The following is a 23781-nucleotide window of genomic DNA, read 5'->3' on the forward strand; positions in this document are numbered from 1 at the left end:
AGAGATGTTACAAAGTCTTTCTTATTTGTTAATGAAAAAAGCACATCTAATCATAATTCTCACACTCCCTCTACTGTTGGTCTGATTTTAATTTCTTTACCCTTCCATATGAATGTTCTTTGTTAATTCAAATGATGGTAACAAATTAACAAATAAGCTATTTATCAATAACATAAGCTACAAAACTGGTTACAGCCATTCATCTGGTCCCACACAGATGTCATTTGACTTTGCCAGATTTTCAGCACAATTTTCTTCAAATAACTGATTTTATTAGTAACTCTGTGTTCTTTAGCTAAGACAGTAATGGCGGTGGTGTAAGATCAAGATACTCAAGTTTAGCATGCTATGGACCAGACTTTTAGGGATTTCTGAAAGATATTTCACTTATTTGCAGAGTAGAGAGCTATTCAAATTGTGGAAAAATCAGGCCCACTAACACCATAGATAGTGTATCTCTATGAAATGTGTTGACATCGGCTATGAACAGAAGACACTGCTCAGGCATTTTCTGTGGCAACTAGAAAACATCAAAAGGTTTAGACATTTTGCATTCTATTTATAGAATTTTTTTCTTCCTTCTTTAGTTTATGAACTTTGCCACACCTTTTGGGAGAACAATGAGCTGCAAATACATCTGCATTGTGACTAAGGTTTTCTTAGCATTTAAAAAATGCACATGAAAAAGCTCTGACAGTGCTCCTTCTTGTATTCATAAAGGTGTGGTTAAAAAGGATTGCATGCCTTATTTTAACCTGCTGAAAGGTCTTCCCCAGGAACAGCAAACAGCTATAGGAAATGTAGGCTGAGCTGGCAAAAGTTAATCAATAAAACACAGCATTATCCCTGGTGCATTATGGTATTTCATATCAGACTTAGTGAAATGTTGTACTCACTTTAACAGTCACATAATCTAGTGAAAGTGTCTTTAAGTTCTCCTGCCCCTGCACAACAGCATGTTGCTACATGATATTACAAAAATACTCTTATGTCTAGCTATTTTAATCACCCAAGTGATAAAATGCTGAAAAATTACAACATAAAAAGAACAAGGAGAATTCCATACATAATATCTCAATACTCATTTAGACAGCAGTGAGAGCAACATCTGTATGCCATAGTAAAAGAGCTGTAGCATTATTCTCTCTCCAGTGAATATTTAAACTTTCAGGAGGTAGAAAAACTGTGGTGATTATATTCCCTCAAACAAAAAATAGTAACTCAGTGGTAAGGTAGTCTGCTGGCAAAAATGGGCTGCTATCAAAAGGAGGAATGATTTGAACTTGGGTTTAGTCATAGGCTAAGTGATTTTTCCAGTTGGTAAGCTCTTGCTTTCTTGTCCTGTTCTTTTAAAGAGTTAAGCATGTGTAAGGAGTTAAAGAGCACAATTGTCTATCTCAAACACTGTCAAGGCCACAGAAGGAACTTACCGTAAGATAAGCCACCACCGTGAAAACTTGAGAGGAGCAGAGAAGAGAGGAATTTGTGATGGGAAAGCCCTAATTCCAGGCCTGGCAGAGGTCAGGTGTGGTTAGCACATCCTGGTTAATGCATCCAGACAAAAAGTCCCACCATGGCAAACTGTGTGGAAAGTCACTGGTCAAACAAAGATCACCCCAAGTTATGGGATACATAGCATCTGTGACCACTGACAGCCACGGAAGCCCCCCTGAATATACCTCTGTGGATACCAGAACCTGGACTATATAAAGCTGGTACTGTTGTCTGGGTGTTAGGAAGATAAATTACTTGTCTGTAGAACTTGCTGAAGTTTAGGGTTTGACATGCTTCAATGATCTCAGACCTAGGGAGAGGTTAAAAAACCTTGGGAAGAAGGATGTACCACTGATAATGGACACAAAGAATGCAGAACTTACAGAACACAAGGACATTTGGCAGAACTCCCCAGATAAGGAAGAAACTAATAAAACCAATTCAGCAACTGTGCTGAATCAGCTCAGAGCGGGTAAAAGGTAGTTCTGGCAGGGCAAGATTGCAAACACCAACTCACGTCCCTCTGACACAAGAAACCCACTGACTCAAAAGAAGAGAAAGACTGAGCATGCAGACTAATTAGCATTAGAGGTGAGGGAATCATTTAACCAATAGAAGATAGAATACTAGTTATTAAGAGAACTATGTAACTTGTACCCAATGAGCATCAATTCCCTTGTTTACTAAGATGCATAAACAGTGAAAAGTTTTGAACAACCCTGAGACCCCCACCACCGAGAAGAAGGACCAAGAGAACACCACTGGGTCCAGGGGTGGTGACTATCTTCTGCTTGATCTCTCTCCCTCCCTCCTCTCTCTCTCTCCCCTCCCCCTTCCCCGTTTTCTACTTCTTTCTCTCTCTCTACCTCACATTCATTTTTAAATAAAATCTGTGTTATAGACCTAGGCATATGGTCTCATTTGCAGAGAGATAAGAGGCAAAGGCACCTCTCACTAATAGGATAGTAACAGCATGTTTGGAGATGAGCCTTGCATGTGGATTAGGCTGAAGAATTCTAATTTTTGAGCATGAAGGAAAGAACAAAGTTGTTACAAAGGATCCCAGGCACCTGGCCCTGCCAGTAGTTGCCCTTTGCAAGGCATCTCAGGACTTTGAACCTTTAAAACCTGCATCTTAGTATGATCTAGGATGCCCATGGAGAAAGGGTCTTTCCATCTCACATCAGATCATTAGTATATTTTACTTTGAGATGTCTGTCTAGGAGCAAGAGAACCAGAATCTTCACTGGAAAGTTACAGAAATCTCATGGAGTCTAATGATAGAATGACTTGCCCGTGGGAAAAAATCATACTCCTTATCTCTCCTTCTCCTCTGTGTTGCTGTCATGAGTGCTACTGGATTCATACAGCCATTTCTAGTCTAGTTCTGAGTCACACATACCTCTTGGTAAGGGTGTACCCATAGGCGACACGTTCCCTTGGTTAATTATTTTGACCACGGTGAAAAATACCTCTGTACAGAGAGGTATCACAGGTCCCAGGCATCAGCTTATTTTATGTAGGGCTGGACTGGGAATTTAGGGAGGAGCAGACCTTGTGTTAGTCACCTTCAAGAGGAAGGTGTCACCCTAGGCAAGAGGAGAATTTCTTTTTCTATTTGCTGCCCTGGGTTCTTTTTTTCTATAAGTGACCCTTGCCATTTTGCCTTAACCTGTTAGAACTGCTGCCTACATATATAGGAGATCTTAGATCAACCCTGAGCAAGAAAAATGTGCGGGTGGCACAGATGTGCAACCCACTTCCCAGATAAAGGTTACGCTAACTAGCTGTGTCTGCCTGCTAAATGCTGCCTTGCAGCTGGCCATCATCCACTGCCGACATCTATTCATATGTTTCAGAGTGTTTAGTTTTAGTCATCTTTTGACATGAGTTATATCAAATACAATTAACTTTTGTAAAATCAGGTCCAGTGAATACGACCATACCAGTTAAATAATTAAGAGTAGGATCTGGGCTTGAGAAATATCCTCTGTTTATCCATACTATTATCATGCACACTCCTTGACACGATTTTGTTCCTGCCAATTGGCTATCTCGGAGAAAAGACTTGGGCACAGATCTCTCTAGTACAAGTTCTGGACTGTTTTCAATAAGAGTGTGGATGAGGCCACACAGTTCTTTTTGAAAGCAAATTTAGTGATACAGGTACAGAACATGCTGTGCCACTTGTCCTCAGGCCAAAGACTGGGCCTTGGTAAGTTTAATATAATAGGACAAATGTAGCTGCTTTATCTATATCTTGAAAATAAAAAAACTGAACAGTACTTCCTAGGCTGTCTTCAAATCTTTTGGACACACACTAGTTACAGTAATAGAATCTTATAACCAAAAACACAGTAGTTAACCAATCCTACTTGGAAAGTCTGAAGTATTAAAGGACTTCTCTTTTGGAGGACTGAGTGCATGAAAAAAATGTATTCAGTAAGTATTCCTCTCCTTTTGGGAGGAGTCACAGAATCATATTTGTCCAAAAAGTTGCCCTCTGAATCACTGCTCATTCCCAGCTCTCTGTTGTGAATCTACATAAGAGCTCAATAGAGCTAGGCTACATGATGATATTTTCCTTATGCCATCTTTTAAATCTTAGTAAGGATGTGGAGGTAGCACACTATTTTGCAATATGTTTTGTACTGAAAAATGGAAATTCAATAAAAACTGACAAGAAAGTCATGTAGAGAAAAATGTCTTTTACTAGCAATCAAGGGACAGACCTTGTAGAAAAGTGCATAAGCTAAAGCTAAGAACACTGAATACAACCATCTTGTTCAGAAAATCATGAGAATTGAGAAATGTGATAATGTATTGCCATTGTAGGGTGCTATAAGCATTTGACTTTAATAATACTGAATAAGCCATTCAAATCTAAATTATGGTATTTCTGGACTCCTTAGGTTTGGTTTTCTGCCAGTGCTACTCTATTTGTAAAATAAGACAACATCCCCCACTGGCAGCTTCTTAGCAGGCCTTATAAGAATTCAGTGGATGACAAATAAGCCTCCACTGTTGATGAGGTATTTAAAATGAGCCTGCTTCAAATGTCCTCCAAAATGTGCTAGAAATCTAAGCAACAAGAGATAGTGCCCTCTGATTACTAATCAGTAACATGTCCCTATAGCTTGTTAATAATAAATTATAAAGAGGTTTTAATGTAGGAAGGAATTCTAAGACATTTCTTGTTTTCTCTTATAAATCATGTCAGGCCACATACTCTGCTAAATCAAGTTATCAGAATTATTTTGGTGGAGTTATATCCTGTTAAGCCTAGGACATGGCCATTTATGTTTGTATCTATTTTTCAGAGAACTCCCTCTGTTTTTTTTGAGAGAATAGCAAACAAAAGCAGAGAATTTACCTAACTCCCAGCAGGTAGGTTACTGATAGGTAGATGTGAAACAAGTTACTTGTCAGCTCCAAAGCACCTTACTGGTTGAAATAAAAAAGACTCAAAATCCTTCAAATCTGATAAATCAATAGTAGAACACGGCCCAATGCAATGACCAGGTAAATTGCATCCTTGATTAAAAGTCATTGATTAAAAGTCATTGGTTGTCAGTACAGAGGCATATATATATATACATATATATATATATGTATGTATATACACGCGCTACTATTCTTGCATTGCTCTTTTTTGACACTATGGAAAAACGTGTGTCTAGAATACTGTCTGTCTGTGCTTCAACTTGGCTACTTTCTTGAAAGTGAAAAAGGGAATAAGGGTGACATAATTCTAGTTCTGAAATAGCCTGAGAAATTAAATTTCACTGTATCTACATTTCTGTCCTTCCTTCAATTAAATAGAGACCTTAAACTAGAGAATTAAAAGAAAACTGAAACTTGAATGCAGAACAGTTCAAAAAATCTGGGAATGGCTGTGTTTGTGATTGATTTCATTTGTTATACTGAGATCTAGAGGAAATGTTTGATTTCCTCTCAATTTCTGAAAACTGAATTTCTTCAGAGTATGCAGAGTTTATTAATGGAAAATAGTTATGGGTCATTTTTACAGTATGTTATGCTGAAAATGTTCAATTCCTGATACTTGGCACTGCATCGTGTATTCTTTATTCACCAGGAATAATACTTGTATGTGGTTACCATACAGAAAACGAGACAGAATGTTTAGCAGTCAGTTAAATTTCCTTTTGTAAAAAAAAACTTGATTTTTTTTTCCATCTTTGAAATAGTAAGTAATCAGCACAGCTAACATCAAAAATTCACCATGCATTGAGTATCCTGGTTGTTGCACATCAGTCAGTAAAAGATGGCTGGCCCTCTTTATTCTTAAGCTAAGGTCAATACCATTGTTGGAATTTCTTATATTGTATGCATTTTCCTGTAGACTGCCTATTCCATCACACTAGATGCCAAAGACTTAGCAAGGACTGCCTTAGAATAACCCTTGGGCTTATTTTGTGTAGCAGAACTGGCTTGCTCTGTCCCATAATTTCTTCTCTGTGTTCAAAGGCCATAAATACAGGAAAATATCAATTTAATTTCTCCAGACTGTATTGTTTGCATCTCTATAAGTGTTTCTCAAACATTTTGGCTAAAGAAGGCAGTGCTGTGAGACAGGTTAAGTTTATCTCTGATTTACAAGCAGAACTTGTCTGGCTAATGTAAAATGATAACTAATTCATATCATGTAGCACCTGGATTATGAAAGAAAAATGTTTCAAAACAAAAAGATATTCCTAGTCTCAGGTTTTGTTATTATAAATCAAAGCTAGACATCCATTTCAAATTAAAGGGTATATATTTTTTTAAGTTAATTCCCATTTAATGCTAAATGTGCATTTCTTACAAGGAAAGACATACGTTTCATTTGGGAGGCAATTATAAAATCTCAATATGTCCCTAAAGAGATATATTCACAAAAGTTTCTTCATGATTGCAAAAAGGTAAACATTCCAGGACTGCTAAAAGTATTTTGAACTTTCATAAACGCCAAAGTTGAGATGTACAAAGTTCAGAAATGTTTACTTCCTTGTATTCATTAATTCTGATACTTGTGGTACTTAGCAGTTTATACTTGGTATTTTCTTGTCTGCTGCACTGCTTCATCAGCTCTATTTGATCAGATATAACTAATGTTTAGACAATAACTTCACCCTCCTGAGTACCAAGCCTACGAAGAGGTAAACATCAACAAAAATAAGGACTAATAATAAATTGATTCATGACAGAGTTTGATTTGTTTTTGATGTGTTCAAAGAAGTTCCTAACTTTTAGAGAAGACAATAGGACTAAAGGTTGCCCAGCACCTTGCTAAATGATCTGACACATATTTCATTACAAAAATTCCCCAAATATAAAAGAAGCATGGGCTCGTATAAGCTACATTAAAGCCAGCCTCTGTATCTTAAATAGAAGCATGGAGTTGTATACAGTATTTCTATAAGAACATCGTTGATTCTATTCTACTGTATTTACTAATAGTAAGGCAGTTCTTAGCCTACAAACTTATTTGCAGCCATTTCAAAGAGAGAAAAAAATAAGCAAAGGCAAGCTCTTCTCTCCTTTCTGTTTGTTGCTGGCTGTACTGAAGGAGAATGCAAATGTACACAGATAAGAGAGTCTTGCAACAAGATCTTGTGGGAGGGATTTCCCCTCAGATCTTTTTGCCTCTGCCCACGTACTCAAACAGTGCAAATGCTTTATGCAGATCAGATTCCAGTGTGTGTTCCCCATGTAACACTTATCCAGAATTTTTCTTTGGTGAAATATAGTGCTCCTTCTTGTTCACCTGTGTAAATACCTGAAACCCTATAGCTGAGAGGAGGCCCTACAGCTCTGCAACATATATGTGGAAAATCAAAATGACTATAGTATATTTTTCCAAATGGTAATCACTTGGTTTTCTGTTTCAAGGTCTGTTAAAGCAGTTCATTTTGTGAAACCCAGCCCTACTGCACTTGAAAAGCACAGCAAGCACAGAAGCAAAACAACTCACCCGTACTTTTAATTGATCTGGTATTTCTACTAGGTGCCACCCTTTTCCACACCTCCTACCTCCTCCTTAAGTGACTCAGCCTCTGAAGGAGAAATCTCTTGAGTTTTCAGACAGCTGGATGGGGAACGACAATTCAGCTCTCTGTCTGCTTTGACTGTGCCTCACTTCCAGCTCTCTCCAGGTTGACTAACCACACTGAGCCACGCTAGGACACTAACTTCTACCATACCTAGGTAAGGATGTTTACTCTTCTGGCTTTATATAACATGTAGGGAAAGTCCCACATTTTCAGATGTTCTGTGACTTCCTTGTGTCCAATTCAGGATCCCACTTCAGAGAATCTGATTTTCAAGAAGTGTGGAGAACTTGTCTATAAAAATCCAGGTCTAGAAGTTTTACAGTTTAGGTGTTCAGATTTCCTGGATCTTTCTGACTTCTCCTGGCTCTATCATCTCAATTACTTCATTATTTACATTATATTGCTAATTGTATTTTACCGTAATGCTAATTCTCTGATGACAAACTCACTGTTCAGACCAATTTTGATGAATAGCTATTTAAATGTCAGTTTTGCTCTTTGGTTAATTTTATTGTTAGTTTATTCTTTCTTTGTAATTTTTATCTAAAATTAAAGAGTATTTACTCTTTTCTCCTTTACTTGAATTTGCTTGAAGTTTACTATTTTGGCAAAAAACAATTAGCAAGTGTTCACTTTCATTTGCACCTTTGCAAAAGGAAGAGCATTCTACTTTGATACAATGACTTATCTATACAATTAGCTGAACCCATGTATAGACAGGATGTGTTCTTCACCAAAAATCTAGGAAAATGAATGACATAGTTGAATAAATGAAATGATTACCTCCTCTTCTACACTTTATTAAAAAAAAAACCCAAACCACTACATCTGAAACTGATCATGCATTTCTAATTTGAAAATACATACAGATTTGTGTTCTGACTTTGCAGCTGATTTTAATGACAGTTCCAAAGCTTCTTTCAAAACAGAATCTCCTCCGCCCACATCTTGAAAAACCAGTTTTGAGAGCTCTTTCAGCTACAAAGATGAATGATTTCTGTCATACATTCACGTGTTCTCTAGTCCTACCTTGCCTATTCCAACCTTGTTTTCTCTTTTTCTCACATATACGTGTTTTTATTTTCTGTGAGAGTTGCTATTATTTCTGTGGCCAAAACTGTAGAGTAAAATAATCATTTAAACCCAATGTATTAATTGCAGAAGTTCACAAATATACTATATGGCTATTGTTCTGATACATAACTCTTGGGAAAAAAAAAATCAATCTAAGAACATACTTTTATTATGCTTTAATGTCTGTAAAATAAATTTAGTTATTTTTAAACGTAATTTCAGCAAAAAGACAAAAAGACTAACTAATTGCCAAACAAATAGAATCACCAGTGCCAATTCTGTAGGGAAGAAAGTAGAGAATCAGTTATATGTATAGACCTGCACCTCACAGAGTGGACCTTTAATGCTATTTGAAGAGATCATAGTCTCATCTGAAATAACAAGTTTGGATGTATGAAGGATGGCACAGCACTGACTCGGTCTGGCTGTGATGGTGATTTGCAAAACAACCTTTATCTGGAATCAAGGAACACAAATTCTTACTTGAGTTTAAGTGTAGGTAGCCAGATCCGATAGCCCAGTCACAGCACTTTGATATCTGAGAGGGGCAATGATGGACGTAGAGAACAGCAAAATTGGTATTGACTTCTAAAGCAGAAAGATTTTACCTCGCACACCTATGGATCCCTATCTAGAAGAACAACTTTAATGATGTGTCTCCCCAGTGCCTTAGTTTTAAGGCTTGGAGATCTTCATCCTGTATAAAGTCAGAATTATTTTAATCAGTTGCTTGCTCACACTTATTGTATTCAAGAGAAATGATGGAGAAAATAAAAAGGTTTGCTGACATGAAAGGTGTTAAGTGAAAGCAAGGAAATACTGTTGTGTGTTTCATAACTATAACTAAGACCAAATGTCCTTTTCTTTAAAATGTCATATTCTCCACATTCATCTCATATAAATGAAAGATAAGCCATGTACTATAGAATTAACATTAAGGGTTCAGTGGAAAACAAAGCAAATGGAAAAGTAGAGCTGAAGCAAGTCTTCATTTCTAATGCAATAGTTCTAAAATTTTGAGCTTCACTAAAAAGATACTGAATGTTCAGTTTATTTCAGAACAGAATATTTCTTCAAGAAGATGAAATTTTGGTGGCAAGTTTCATATTTGGGATAAACAAAGAAAAAAGTATATATGTCTATTTTCTTTTCCATATGGCAAATAATAGATACTTTTGAAAAGCTAGAACTTGAAGGACATGTAGCAAAGAGTAGTCAGCAAGCTGTGGTTGTGTAGAGCCATATATAAGGAACCTGCTAGTTCCAACTGGTGTTTCATGTGGACACACCGAACTCAGCTGCTTCTTTACAGTCCAGGCTGCTTTAGCAATGCAGCATGAGAAGTTGGACGTCAGGAAAATTCTGAAACATTTTTGTTTTAAACTGGTTGTTCAGTTACCACTTTTTGTATCACCCAGTTAATTAATAATACTGAGAAGTTTGACATTTTAGGCATTTGCATTTGGCAAAGCTTTATATGAAAAACCTCAGCATAAAACCAAATGTTTTGACTTTTAAGAGAAGAAGGTGTCCCTCTCACACCCCCCCTTCAACATTTACTATGTTGAATTACTTATTATACAGCATATATGCAGTGCTTCTTGTCTCTAAGCTGTGAAAATAAATATTGTTTATTAAAAAAATGCATATAAACAGAATATTTATAAATAAGGTCTTAATCACTGTCGTAGCTAGAAGCCAAAGAACACAGACTAGTTTGTTCCAACTAGTTCGGTCTGATGTGGGAAATATGAATCTTACAGGAGATGCTTGTATCATTCTTTTGTATTTTTTTAAATACAGCTATGCATATATGTGAAGCCTCATCACATAGGAAGCTACAGCCAAGAGCAGAAGAAAGGAGGCAAAAGGGATCTGTGAAGGAAGAATGGGTGTGTTCAGACTATCTGAAAACTAGAAGATCTAGCTTTCAGAATTTAAGGCAGGCCTGAGGTATTCTGCTGATCAGTCACTGCAGGAGGTGGAAAGGAGATGTAAAAGTGTGAATACAGATATTTGTGATAAAAATAGAATTAGAGACCTGTGCTGCTTTTGGAATAACTTCCTTTCAGGTTGGAGGGGCATTTGACTTTCCCTGAAGTTATGTCTGAAATTTTTTCTGAATTTCTTTGGGATTATATTTGGGTTTCTCCAAAAATTGGTGAGGGTCTGAATCCAGGACTGGCACATCTTAAAACCATCTGGGAACTGCTCACTGGACTGGCTGGGGCAGTTTTAATTTTCTTTCAAAGTTTCTTGACGCTGTTTTTAAATTCAAATTACACTGGAGCTGCATTCCTGTTTGTTTTCGTTTTGCATTCCAGCCGAGTTGTTTTGTTTCAGTGGTTGAGATCCTATTAAGAATGCCTGAACTAAATTTACTACTATAGTATACTATAGAAACCTATAATTCCTCTTTCTCACAAAGTTAAAAACTTTTTTTGAAATCTACCTGTGGGCTGAAGATAAGATGTTCACTGACCTGTGTGAACAATGTGACAGTTTTACATCTTTATTAGCTGGAATTTTTAAACTAATGTGATCTTCGTAATCTTTTGTCCATTCCCCTTTCCAAATATACAGATACACAGTTCAAAAAATGCTTTGATGAGCTGTATCCTGCCTCTTTATGCAAGAATCTTTTAATTTCTAAGATCCTAAAATTTAAGTCTTACTCTGATGATTCTTGATTGTCTGTGCTACAGACTGCAGTAACTTTTAATTTGCATTTTAAATTTTAATGGATCAATCTTTGATATACAACTTGAAAGTTCAGAAGCATGAAGCAAGCCTTGAGGACAACATGGCAGTATTCTGTAGGACTAAAATGCCTGGGTTTAAAATTTCAGAATACCCGGAACATTTTCAGTCCTCACTGTAAAAGGGAGTGTGCCTGGTTTTTATATTCATTTATGTATACTACTTTTGGGTTGGGAGACTAGGTAGCAGTTTATTCTGGATGCTGTACACACGTGCAACAGAAATATTGTTTTGCCCTTAAACCATTAAAAAATGAATATAGAACAAGAGACAAAACATAGTTTTAATTAAATTAAGGAGGATGAAAGAAACACACTTGCTGGACTTTCTTTTGTCTTGCATGAATATAACTAGGAGTTGCAAACCCGCTTTATAGTCACTTTTCATGATCTCAGTGTCATTAATACATTTGTAGTAATCTGTAGACTTTAAAGACAAGCCTCAAAATGTATGGATTTTTTACTTTGGCCATAATTTTTATTTCAGAACAAACGCCTGAGGTTTTTTTGTTTATTTCTAACAAAGGTTTCTGATACTTCCTTGTCAGTTCTGTGAGAAATTTCAGTTTCTATTACAAATACATAGGAAGGAGGACTATAGTCTAACAGGAAGTCTACATAACAGTTTCCTGTTATTTTCAGTATTAAATATTTAAATTGCAAAATGTGTATTTTAAACAAGGTCTTAAAATGATCTCATTTCACTTAATTTTCACAAAAGAAGTCTCCTTTTTCAAAGTTTTGCAATTCATTTCCCTTAGCACATGGGTTTAAATGTACTTATTAGAAAATAACTCCAAATTCCTTCTATACAAACTACTTCTTGAGGTGAAGAAGTGCTAGTTCTCATTGCTTGTAAAATATTCTGAAATATCAAACTGCCTATTATCCCAGGACTGACTGACTGCATCAGATGTACAGCTGTTGCTAAGCTGAGAACATAAATAAATCAGAGACCTCTCTACCACCTTGAGACAGTTCAGGAAAATTTATGGTGAGAATGGTCACTATCTAAAACTCTAACCTACCTGATCAGTTTCTAGGAAATTCAGTGCATATATGTTTTAAACCTTCTTACATGAGTATTTTTAAAAGATATTTCATGACCAATTGCAAAATAAATATGGCTCATCATAGCCCCGAGCAAATTTTTATTGTGTGGGAATCAGATCCAGCAGTCACATGTTTTCTACATATACTGTGCCAATGCCTCTTTGATACCAACACCTACGCTTAAAAAACCAAGAATGTGGGTTGGAGCTTTCCAATCAACATGCCAGAATTTTAAACTCCAATAAATATCTGGAATTTCACAACTACATAAGATACATGTGAACTGTTATACTCAAATATTATTTGCTTTTGCCAGACTCCAAAATCTTCTTCCCTTCCCATCAGTAAAGAGCGAGCCACAGGCTTCAGTCTCAATCCACTCTATCTTAGGTGTGGGAGCAATACACTTTACATCTGCAGTAAGGAAAATACAATAGCTGTGTCACCCAGAGAACTGGTAATGTTTCTGATTTTTAAGGGCTGCTGCTGTCACAAAAACTGGTTTTTGGTGCTTCTGTAAATCTTAGTAGTCTGACAGTGGAATTGGTTGGCAGCTTTCCATCCTGACATTGTTTTGGAAAACACTGCTTTACGAAAAGGAATCCACTTGCTAAAGAGTGTTAGTTTTGGCCATACCCTTAAGTCAATGTCAGCATTGGGGGTTTTTAACTTAAGGGAGAATTTTTTGTCATTGAAGTGTCATTAAGTTCTGCTTGATGCTTTCTCTAGGAAAGCTGGTATTCACAATCCAGTTTCAAAGGAAAACATGAAATCTTCTGAGTGGCTCAACTCCCAAATAATTGTTTGGGGGGTTTTTTTGGTTTTTTTTTTTTTGTTTGTTTGTTTGTTTTTGTTTTGTTTTGTTTTTGTTTTTTTTTTTAAATTGGCAGTCTTGGAGGCTCATATTTTTAACCTGATTTGAGATAAGGGAAGAAGTCAGTGAATGGAAAACTGTTGCAGAGCAGTAGAACTGTCTCTGTCCTGGCCCCTTGCATTAGCTGCTGAGCACTGTAGCTGTGAGATCCATCAGCAGAGCTGGGTGAGCTGTGCTGTGCTCCAGGTGCCACTCCAAGCCACTGACTGATATGGTCTTCCCATTAAGCTTATCACCTCACCCCATTCTTCGTTACTCAGTGTGGCCCTCTGAAGGCTCTCACCACACCGTGTGTTCTCAGGGAAGATGGTCCCAAAAAGGGAAAGAAAGGACAGGTAGTGTGAAAGGCAGAGGCACAAGGCAGGAGCACACATAGTCATTACCAGGCAGGAAAAAGCTACCACTGTGCCCCAGATTTGGTCTGAGCAGGGCTGCAACCAGCACTAAGCCATTCCACCCTGTCAGACTAAACTTGTTCAAGGAGGTGGTCGAAGTGGACAACAAAGTTGAGCTGTTTTGGGGCCGATTCCTAATATCTTCCTTTTTTGTCGTGTTTCCTTTTAGATTCCTAAAGAAGGACAACACACCACGGAACAAATGTCAGCTTTCAGTATACGAAAACAGTCTCCAAATCAAAGCGGTAATACCGAGTCTCCTCCATTTTCTGCTCCCAGGGCACTTGGAGGCTGAGGCGTGGCCTTCCTCCTTTCTAAGTATCACCATGCCCATCCCGCAGCTCCCTCACTGGGCACACCACCACATTTCGGCGGTGACAGGATGGTTATTAGTCACAGTGCGACCCACTTCAGATGCCAGACTATTGGTGTTGTGCACAAACTGCTGCTGGCAGGGATTCAGGCCAGAACATCCCACTGAGCAGTGTTGTGTGGTGGAGTGGGGGAGCCAGGTGGTGTGGTGCAAGGTGGTGATTCCCCATGCCGAGGGCTGTGGTTGTTCTGGAAAGCCCACAGGAGCACAGTAGCTGGAAGGGCAGTGGGCAGATTCATTGATCTCAGCACCGTCTCTTTGCCTCGCTCAGGGAAAATGAGGAGAAACTGAGGAAAATTAGAACAGGGCAAGGGGAGAGAAAAGCTATTTAATGATTGTCTGATGGGATTGTTTGTTCCTCTGGAGGGACAAAACTTGAGGAGGGCTGGAGTTTGCTTTCTATGCAGAGAAATGATCAGAGGTAAACTGTAAACATGATGATATTTTCCATTTTCCTGAAACCTAAAAAATATTTCTAAAGACCGAAATGTTTTGAAATGCATGTGGATCTGGTTTGGGTGGGATGTGCCAGGCCTAAGTACACCAAAGTTAGTGCAGCCACAGCAAGGAGCTGCTTGGCTCTATTGTGTTGAGGACATAAACTTTTTACTGTTGAATTAAGACAGGGACAAGCTGCATCTGTCTGCACTCATGTGACCTGGACTGTTGTATCAGATCTATGTTTAATTTTTTAGTTGAAGCTTGGGAGAAAATTCATTAGACCAGAAAACAGTACTCTTCAGCAAAGCCAGGGCCTCAGGCAGCAACAAAACGCTTGCAATATTTCTTGACAAGAAAACAGTGTATATCCCTTGGCTACTGCCTTTATAGGAGGTTTCCCAAAATTTTTGCACCGAACAGTTTAAAAAACCATGATTTCTGTGAAATACAAATGATTTTTTGGGTGGGTGATAACAGCTTTCTTAAATTGCTATTGGAAAAAAGCCAATATGTCACATATATGGTTAATTTTAATAGTTGGATATATACTGAGTACTTCTCGATTATATAGAAATGTTTATGTCATGTTCATATCATTAAGGTTTTTCTTCAAGATTCTGAGGAGGTTATGGCTGACAGTAGAAGAGCACAGATTAAAATGCATTGGAAACAGATCAAAGCATCTTTGGCTAAAACTATTAGAATGAAAAGAATGCTGGAATCATTTCCACCCCTTTAGCTGCCATCAGCTATCCTTACTGTAGAGAAGTTTTCTCTCTGGAACTCATAAACTTGAGCTCACATTTTTCCTACTTTTGAAAAATTAACTTTTTTTTTTTCCTCCAATACAAATGATTGTACCAAATTAAAAATACCTAAATATTTATGAGAACGGAAAGGTATACATTTTTATAGCAAACGCACTTCATATGATCTTGTTGGCTAATTAAAACTATCTTCATTCTTGCTAGTGACTATGAGACGATGTTACTGTTTAAACTGGTGAAGGTCCTTCCTCTTTTTGGTTTTCAAGAAGTGTTTATTTCAACAGATATTCTAATGAGCCACTGGAGCTATTCAGACAAGCCTGGGATGCCTTCATTTTTTGAAGTCTTTAAAGTCAGATTTTAATAAATCTTTTTAAGAGAAGAACTATCTCAATTGGGAGTGAACAGGCTAATGCAGAAATCATGAAGTGAGGATAGAATACTTTTTGTTAATCTACTGTGACTGTTGGCACATTCTTGAAAACATCATCTTTAATGTCCCTGGTCATTTGTCAAAGGGCTGCATCTATGCTGCTCAAAAAAAGAAAGCCAAACCTTGTCATCAAGGCCAAGAAACAGAAGCACATATCCGTGCTATCACAGCTGTGTTTCTTAAACCTTTGCCACTTCTCCAGCAACTCAGTCTTGGGGAGAGGAAGTCCAACACAGAACCAGAGAACATTTGCAACTAAGCAGGCATGACTGATGAGTCCTTTCATTCCTTCTCTGACCTTCTTTCATTTGGCAGTATGGACATATGTACAGTGAATATAAACAAATAAGAGCAGACACAGTTTGAGTTACAGTCAGATATATATTTTTAGACTGAATTTTATCTTTGTACTGCAGTGTTTTTCTTTCATGAGAAAAATGTATTTAAAAAGTCAATCTTGGCAATTGTCACTTAAATGTTTTGGTGCTTTTTTGTTATTTCATCTTCCAGTCACTGTAGCCATTCGTCATTTTTTAATGTTATCACTACAGCTGAAGTTCTTGTACTAAAAGTAAGAATTACATTTTCTTACAAATCACAGCAGAATGCCAAAACACATCTTTGACAAATGATATATTATTTACTGCGTTTTCTGTGGAGCTTGGTCTTTACAGTCAAATGTCCTTGCTGAACACCAGACAGTGATGTTTCCTGAAATCTGATGGTCTTGCACTCCTTTTGTGTGAATGCTCACAAAGTGAGGAATTTATGTATAAAATCATGAAGGTGTCTAAAGGAAAACCCGAGAAACTCTGTATTTTTCATCATTAATTTTACTGATTATTTGGATGTATTAATAAAGGTTTTGCATATTTAATTTTTTTACTCCTCTTGACTGGAAAAACTCAGGGTAAATATTGCAATTAAAAATGGGATTTCCATTTGGTCTGAACTTCTAGCTTTTCATTTTAAAAGGGAATGTTAAAATATCACAACAATATTTCCTCTCACCTCAAACAGGCTGATGATATGAAACTTAGCTGGGGAAAAAAACCCTGAGAATGCTGGACAGTGGTCATTGCATATTTTTTTCTTGCAAAAAAGGGCCAAAATTCTCATAAAAGGAAACAAAAGGAGATAAACATCAGCTTTCTAACACAGAGAGGAATCTAAAATCTCCCAAATCAAGTCAGCATCATATTGTTAGTTCTTCAATATACTAAATATTAGCATTGTTGGGCAAAGATATTTTAGATTGTTTTCATAAGTAAATAAGGCTTCTGTGTTCATAAAGCACGAGTGTGCATGTCTGTCTGTCTCTCCCAATAACCTTTGAAACTGTGCACCAATTTTAGTTAAATTTGACATAAAGATATAGATCTTAAAGGTATCGCTTTTATTAAAGTTCAGTAAAACTAAGTAGCTCATTAGAAAAGAAAGTCTATTCATTCAACCATTAAGGAAAAAGCTTCAGAGGGAGTCTGACATTTCAAGAAACATGAAAATCCACATATGTTGGGCTGGGTGTAGCTGGAGGACCATGTAGTCAACTCAAGATTAGCTTTCGTTCAAAATTTGCATCCTGTCACACATCTGGAAATATAAAACCCACAGACTACACCCCAGGAAACAGGATTCATTAGTTTGACTTTCCTGGGATTACTGTGGTATGTAAATTTCATAACTCCTTTATCAGATCTGTGAAATTTGTTTACATTAAAAATATACAAAACTCTTTCATATTAAGGATGAAACTGATTTAGTTTGGTAAACTAGCTTCTGCAGTCTTTTCAAGGTTGAAGCCACAAACTTATTAAGGCAACAATCTTCATTAAACAGGTGTGATAACTGAAAATTCAATTTGTGCTAAACTTTTACATATTTCAACCTTTGTAATAGTACTCGAGGTTTCCAAAGTTATTCCACATGTTCATTTTCAAGACGTGTTTCTCTGCATTTGCAGATAAGAAGAGCCCCTCTGTTGCAATTAAAAGCAGACAACAGGCTTCTCATGATATTAATAAACGACGGACACTTTTGCAAGATAACAGCTGGATAAAGAAGAGGCCTGAAGAAGAAAGGTAAGAAAAATATGAAATGCATTTCTTCTGCATTTAGTTCAGTATGCCATGTACATTTTCTTGGAGTATCTATTTTTGTATGGATGGTATCAACTGGAATTAGATGAATTAAATAACTCTTATTTATTTATCTTGATGAGGTATTGATTGCCTTTTGAAAGTATTAGTTTGCTGAATATTCATTATGTTTTTCCTTGGGACTTTCAACCTCTGAGTATTTAATGAGGTGCCAGGTTTCTGCTCTATGAGAAAAATCCCACATTTCACATATTTAGGTTGTAAGACTATGATTTGACTTTTTACAACCATGAAGATTATAAACCTGGACAAGTTTTTTTAAGGAGCTTAAGTGAGAATCAGATTAAGTTTACTCTAATGTAAACTAGGACTTACATTACAGCAGAAAAAACACCTTGAGACCATGCCCTCATTATACGGTCCATGAACAGCTTGTAGGAAGACATAATCCTTACTCCAAAATGTCTGAAGTCTTCTACTGCAGAGATCTATAGCTGATGCAATCACAGTGGTAGTGGACAGCCGTGAAATCTGATTGAAGACAAATCTTTTGCCAAGAAAAAGTTCTCTGTTTTTAATACTTCATTTTTAACTAACCATTGTTTTTCTTTCTCTCAAAGTGCTGATGAAAACTATGGAAGGGCTGTGCTTAATCAATACAAATCCCAAGATAGCCTACACAGGTATGGTAGAGTATCTTAACACCTTTCTGATAATATTACCAAAGAAATCTTTCATTATATCCTATTTATAGCAAGAGCTTACTTTGTTCAATTTTAGTCTATACGTATTTCCACTGTAAATCCAACTCCAGTGTCAATAATTCTTAAGTTGATCACTGCAATGAATGCAGGGTTGGATCTATTGACACCTGGATGGTCAGAAATCCTGTATGATACTTTAATTTAAGACATAGATATTGGGTCTTTTGTGATGAGTTGTTTAATAAAAACAATGACCAATGTGGCATTCTAACTTTTTTTTACAGCAGTAGCACAAATGAAAAGGAAGATCATACAGCTGTACTTGGACGATACAGATCTGATACCACCTTGGACAGGTAGGGATTTTTTCTGGATGTATTATATTTTGTGATTCACATACCTGTGAGAGGTCTTAAAAACGAAAGCATGAATGAAATCAGTGGGTTTTTTAAAGTTTTGTTATTTATTAATCATCTAATTAAAAGACTTTGTATGATTCTTGCATGAATTTTCAATGAGACAAATGGAAATGTCATTTGAGAAAAGGTTCTTTTGACATCTTGTTCTTCTTTTTTCTGTAATAATTTCTGTGTATTCTTGTCCTTATAAATGCATGTATCTTCCCACAGATGACAACCACTCCTTCCCAGTTTTCTGTTTTTCAAACTATAAATCAAAGTCTTATCTCTAATAGTTAAGCACAACATGGCTAAACCTCTTGTTCTTTGCAAATCCTCTCTGCCACTTCATACCATGATCAGTACAAATATAAGAATCATATGCTTTTCATGTAATTTGAATGTTCTGTTCAGCCCTGACCTCTGTTAAGACATGACCATGCTTGTGTTTGCAGATTCTTTCTGCGTTGCATCTTCAAAATCCAGCCCCCATTAACATTTGCAATCCAAAACATGCTGATGCTATGAGCACACGCACATAAACACATACTGTGGAAAAAGTGCACTTGTTTGGTTGTTTCTTAGCACCGTGTTATTTTATTTCATGATGCTTACTACTGCTGTAAGATACAATGCAAAATTGTTAGATAAAATTTACCTTCTCCACATAAGGTTGCAAAAGAATAGGCTAGAAATCTGTGTGGTGTCATACCCCTGTCTATTCTTCTACAGCCCAGTGAATCCTGTTGTATTTGTTCATTCATCATGAGGAAGCCATTCCGTAACTGCAATTTACATATTGCTCTTCTCTGTATCTTTTGTATTTCCATATTAGTCTTTTTGATCTGGGGATCTAGATCCTGATGCACATATTTAAGATCTATGCACACCTTGTACATACACAGAGGAGTATAACAATGACTTCTAGTTCATTTGCTTTTCCTTTCCTTATACTAAACAACGTTGAATTTGCTCTTCACTGCTGAGAATTGAGTTTTGATTTTCATAACATTACCTATACAATTGCAAGATTTCTTTCCTTAGTAATAATAGCTCATTCAGAGATCAATTGCTTTTCTTGGCAGGTATTACTTTGCATCTAAGAAAAGTGAGCGTCATCTGCCATTCTAGAAATCTGACATATTAGCAGATGATTTCTGAAAACTTTGCCCGTTGGGATTTGTTTTGACTACCATGAATCAATGACATTGGCAAGCAACATCATCTCACTCTTCTGCTTTTCCAGATAAATCATGAACATTCGAAAAACTCAGGTCTTACACAGATCTCTCCTTCCACTCTGAAAACTTGCTGTTTATTTCAAATCTTTCCTACTTTTTAAGCAGTTATTTATGCATGGAAAGACCTTCTCTATTACCGATAGGAGATCAGTTTATTTAAGGGCACTTAAAGCAAATTTCTGTGAAGCTTTTTGGAAATTTGAGTAGAACATATCAGCTATGTCACACTCATTCACATGCTCATTGACTTCAAAACAATTTTTAAGGCTTAATTTTCATGCATCAAACTCCGATTACTGATTTAGAAGTCATAGGACAGTTCCAGTTTCTACAGTGTCACTGAAGAGCATTGTCCTTTTGTACTCTATGTCTTTTTGGTCTATGCTGAGATATAAAAATGTCTGAATTATTTGAGATTGTAAGCTGTCTTTGTGTTTTCATATACACAAATATCTAACATAAAGGGTTCTTAATATGTAAGTGATGAGAGAGAACACAAAGAAAGAATTATAGGTGTGAATACACAGTTCTGAAAATTAGTTCAGAATATGTCCACAAATGGAGTGAATAATGATGCTTCTATCTTGAAATTATCACAACGAGGAAGCTGCGGTCAGGTTGTTTATTTTTCCTCAGTCATCAATGGTCTTCTTAAAACTGTGAAATACAGCCATTCCAGGATTAATTTGTGCACACCTATTACCAGAAGGCAGTTCTGTAAGGGGTGACCACGTGTTCTGCAGCTCCTCAAATTTGCAACCTAAGGCATAACAGGGTGTGGTGACGTAATTTCGCTTAGTACCTTTTTTATAGTTGAATTTGGTACTTCTGCTTCCTCTGTGAAGGATGTTCTCCACTTGCTACAATTCCCTTATTTTCTTATAAATTATTTCTGGCAAGCATAGCCATAGTACAGAAGTCTTCCAAGCTTAGAAGTGACCAGCTTGCAGAACAGTTATATTGTTTATTGCCTCTGTGAAAAAGCAGCATTCTTTTTTTTTTCTTCAAAAGTAAAAGACAGAGCTGAAAACAGAGCATGTTTCTGGAATGTAGAAAAAAGGTCAAAGGACTGCTCCTAGTAGGCGCTTCTAGAGAAAAATTACACTGATATTGGAGATCTGTTGGATTGGAGAGCAGTTTACAGAATTATGTTATGTTGTCTTTATGGAAAATTATTTTTGCCTAGCTAAAATCTGTAAAATGGCAGTCTTCTATTCTGCAAGAGTTCTTTATGAGTTACCTGTTTTCAAGCTAGATACTAGAACATCTTTTCACAATTCTGCTTTGCAACTCTTCTAGCCATGACGGCAATATTACAAAAAAAAAGGTTTTAAAGAATCTGGATGAATATCTCTTAAATAGATAGTTTTCAAAATGACAAAATAATAATTGAAATTTGAATTAAAAAAATCTTTGATGACTATAGGAATAATTTCGAGTTCTTCATTGCATGTGCAAATGTACAAGTAAAAACATACCTAAAAACCGTATTAAGTGCAGCCTTTCGCTTCCTGGAAACTGCCATATCCATGTTCAAAAAAGGGCATTTTTTGTATGAATTTTGCCTAACCCAGTGATTACAAAATTTGAACATCATTTTCCATATTAAAGACCTGGGAGGGATGTTGCAGGTGACTATACGCAATTACACCATTGGCTGCAAGCACAAGAAAACATTGAACTCTATTAAATTGTTTTCAGAAATCTCCAAAGATTGACAACAGTAGATGCACATGTCTCACTCATGGCTAGGCTTTGCGAACGAAGATTTGGAAGGGCTCTACCCATGTTTGTTGCAAGTGTGTTCGTGGCTAAAAAGGCCAATACGAGATAGACATGTCCGGTTGCAAAAGGCACAGCAAAAAGACTCCTCAGACGGTTCTTTCTGCGTTGTCTTTTCTCCTCAAGAGTGATCCTGCGTGCTTTCTCAAAAGCATCAGCAGCGTTATAGATGGTCTGTCTCCAGGCCTCCCGATTGGAGGCCAGAGTAGACCAGTTACGTAGATCAATATGGCCAAGGCTGAGATGTTGTTTCAGGGAGTCCTTGTATCTTTTCTTCAGGGCTCCTTTCTTGCAGCAGCTGGTGGCAAGTTCACCATAAAGCAGGATCTTAGGGAGGCGGTGGTCCTTCATCCTGGAGACGTGATGCACATGTACTGGCATGTAGATTTACACTGCTTCTAACTCAGACAAAAATTGCTTTGTGCAGATGACAACAGACAGACTTTCTGGACGGGTAGAAAAATTTTATTTATCCTTTTATTTCTCTCTCATTATTAGCAACTAACTAAATATTTGACAGAAGAGGGGAGAAAACTTAAAAGTCAGATAGTGATGAAAATTACACTGCTATTTTTTCAAGTACTAAATCCTAAGTGCATTTATAGGAATTAGATCTGAATAGATGGGACTGAAGCAAATGACACTTTCATTGTACACTTTATTAATAATGTAATCCTTTGGAATGGTAGAATTTATTAGGGAAGGAGCGGAGAGCAAATCAGAAACCACTTTGGTATGTCGCTTGAACCTGCTTTGAACATCTTGAACACTGCATGCATCATTTCACTTATGTGAAGAAATTACAATAGAACCACAAAAAAAATTAAAGAAAAAAGTGAGAAAATATGGAATAGCTTTCATATGCAGAATATCTGAAGAGACAAAGAATCCTCAGCTTGGAAAAGAGTAATATAGGGAAAGTGAGTGAGGAAGGAGTATTTTCTGTTGCACTGTAAGAATGAGGAGACACTCTATCAATGTTTGTGTCATGATTTAAGAAAAAAATGAAGAAGAAAGAGAACATTTGTTTTTCTCTTATTGCATATATTAATTGTAGGAGTCACCACCACAGGATACTGTGGAGGCCAGAAACATAAGTTGGCTCAGAAAAACTTAACATGAGTAAACGGATGATTGATCCAGAGATGTCTGTTGGAGACGGCATTCTGGCTGCATATTCTTCAACTGCCTATCAGAAGTTGAAAAGTTGTACAAGGACAAGTTAACACTATACTTACCTTTCTTTAACTTGCCAGATATAATCTTTAATGCATTAAAATGAGGAAATACAAAATTACGCAAAGCATGGTGCTGAAATTTTGAAAATACGCAACGATATGTGAAAGAAATGCTGGTGCATTGGTTAGTTGACAATAAAGAGGAACCCAGGTTTGCATCCGCAGCAACGCCAGCGTGTTTAGTGAGACCTCTAGTGATCTTCCGAGTAACTGTAGCTGCCGTCACAGTCAGAATCTGCCCTGACACGAGATTGGCATTTGCACAATTAAATTTAGGATTTGCAAAAGGCACAGAGCACAAGCTGGTGCAGATCGTTTCCCAGAACCCCCTGGAAGATTTGAATTAAACAGTATTCCGTCCTACTTCGCTGAAGGCAGGATACAAAAGGTTTAGACATAATGTTAGATTATAGTTCTAGGATTAGTTATTTTGCATCTCTAGCTTCAGTTTATAGATGGGAATAGATAATTAAGAATTAAGAAATTTCTATATGTAAATAAGTTGTAGCTCAAGACGTGTTTCAGTTGATTTAACCAAATACTTAAGATAACCCTCTCAACTCAGCATTTGTCATCTATTTCATTGTACATCACTTTATATTT

General features: G+C 36.8%; 1 protein-coding gene across 4 annotated transcripts in view; it reads left to right on the forward strand.

Annotated features, from left to right (window-relative positions):
- Nucleotides 1-7412: 7412 nt before the first annotated feature.
- The window catches only part of SCEL (sciellin), a 48045-nt gene continuing 31676 nt past the window's right edge, over nt 7413-23781 (forward strand). Inside the window, exons 1-5 of one of the 4 annotated variants that reach the window (XM_027674599.1) lie at nt 7413-7701; nt 13872-13947; nt 17680-17797; nt 18436-18498; nt 18807-18875. In XM_027674599.1, coding sequence (XP_027530400.1) covers nt 13905-13947; nt 17680-17797; nt 18436-18498; nt 18807-18875 — 293 coding nt within the window. In that variant the 5' untranslated portion in view covers nt 7413-7701; nt 13872-13904. Of the gene's footprint in view, nt 7702-13871; nt 13948-17679; nt 17798-18435; nt 18499-18803; nt 18876-23781 lie in introns of all 4 variants that reach the window. The other 3 variants (XM_027674600.1, XM_027674598.1, XM_027674601.1) reach the window with 3 other exon arrangements.

Source organism: Neopelma chrysocephalum, unplaced genomic scaffold (genome assembly GCF_003984885.1).
Source record: "Neopelma chrysocephalum unplaced genomic scaffold, ASM398488v2 Primary Assembly neopelma1_25, whole genome shotgun sequence".
In the NCBI taxonomy this organism is placed as follows: Eukaryota; Metazoa; Chordata; class Aves; order Passeriformes; family Pipridae; genus Neopelma; species Neopelma chrysocephalum.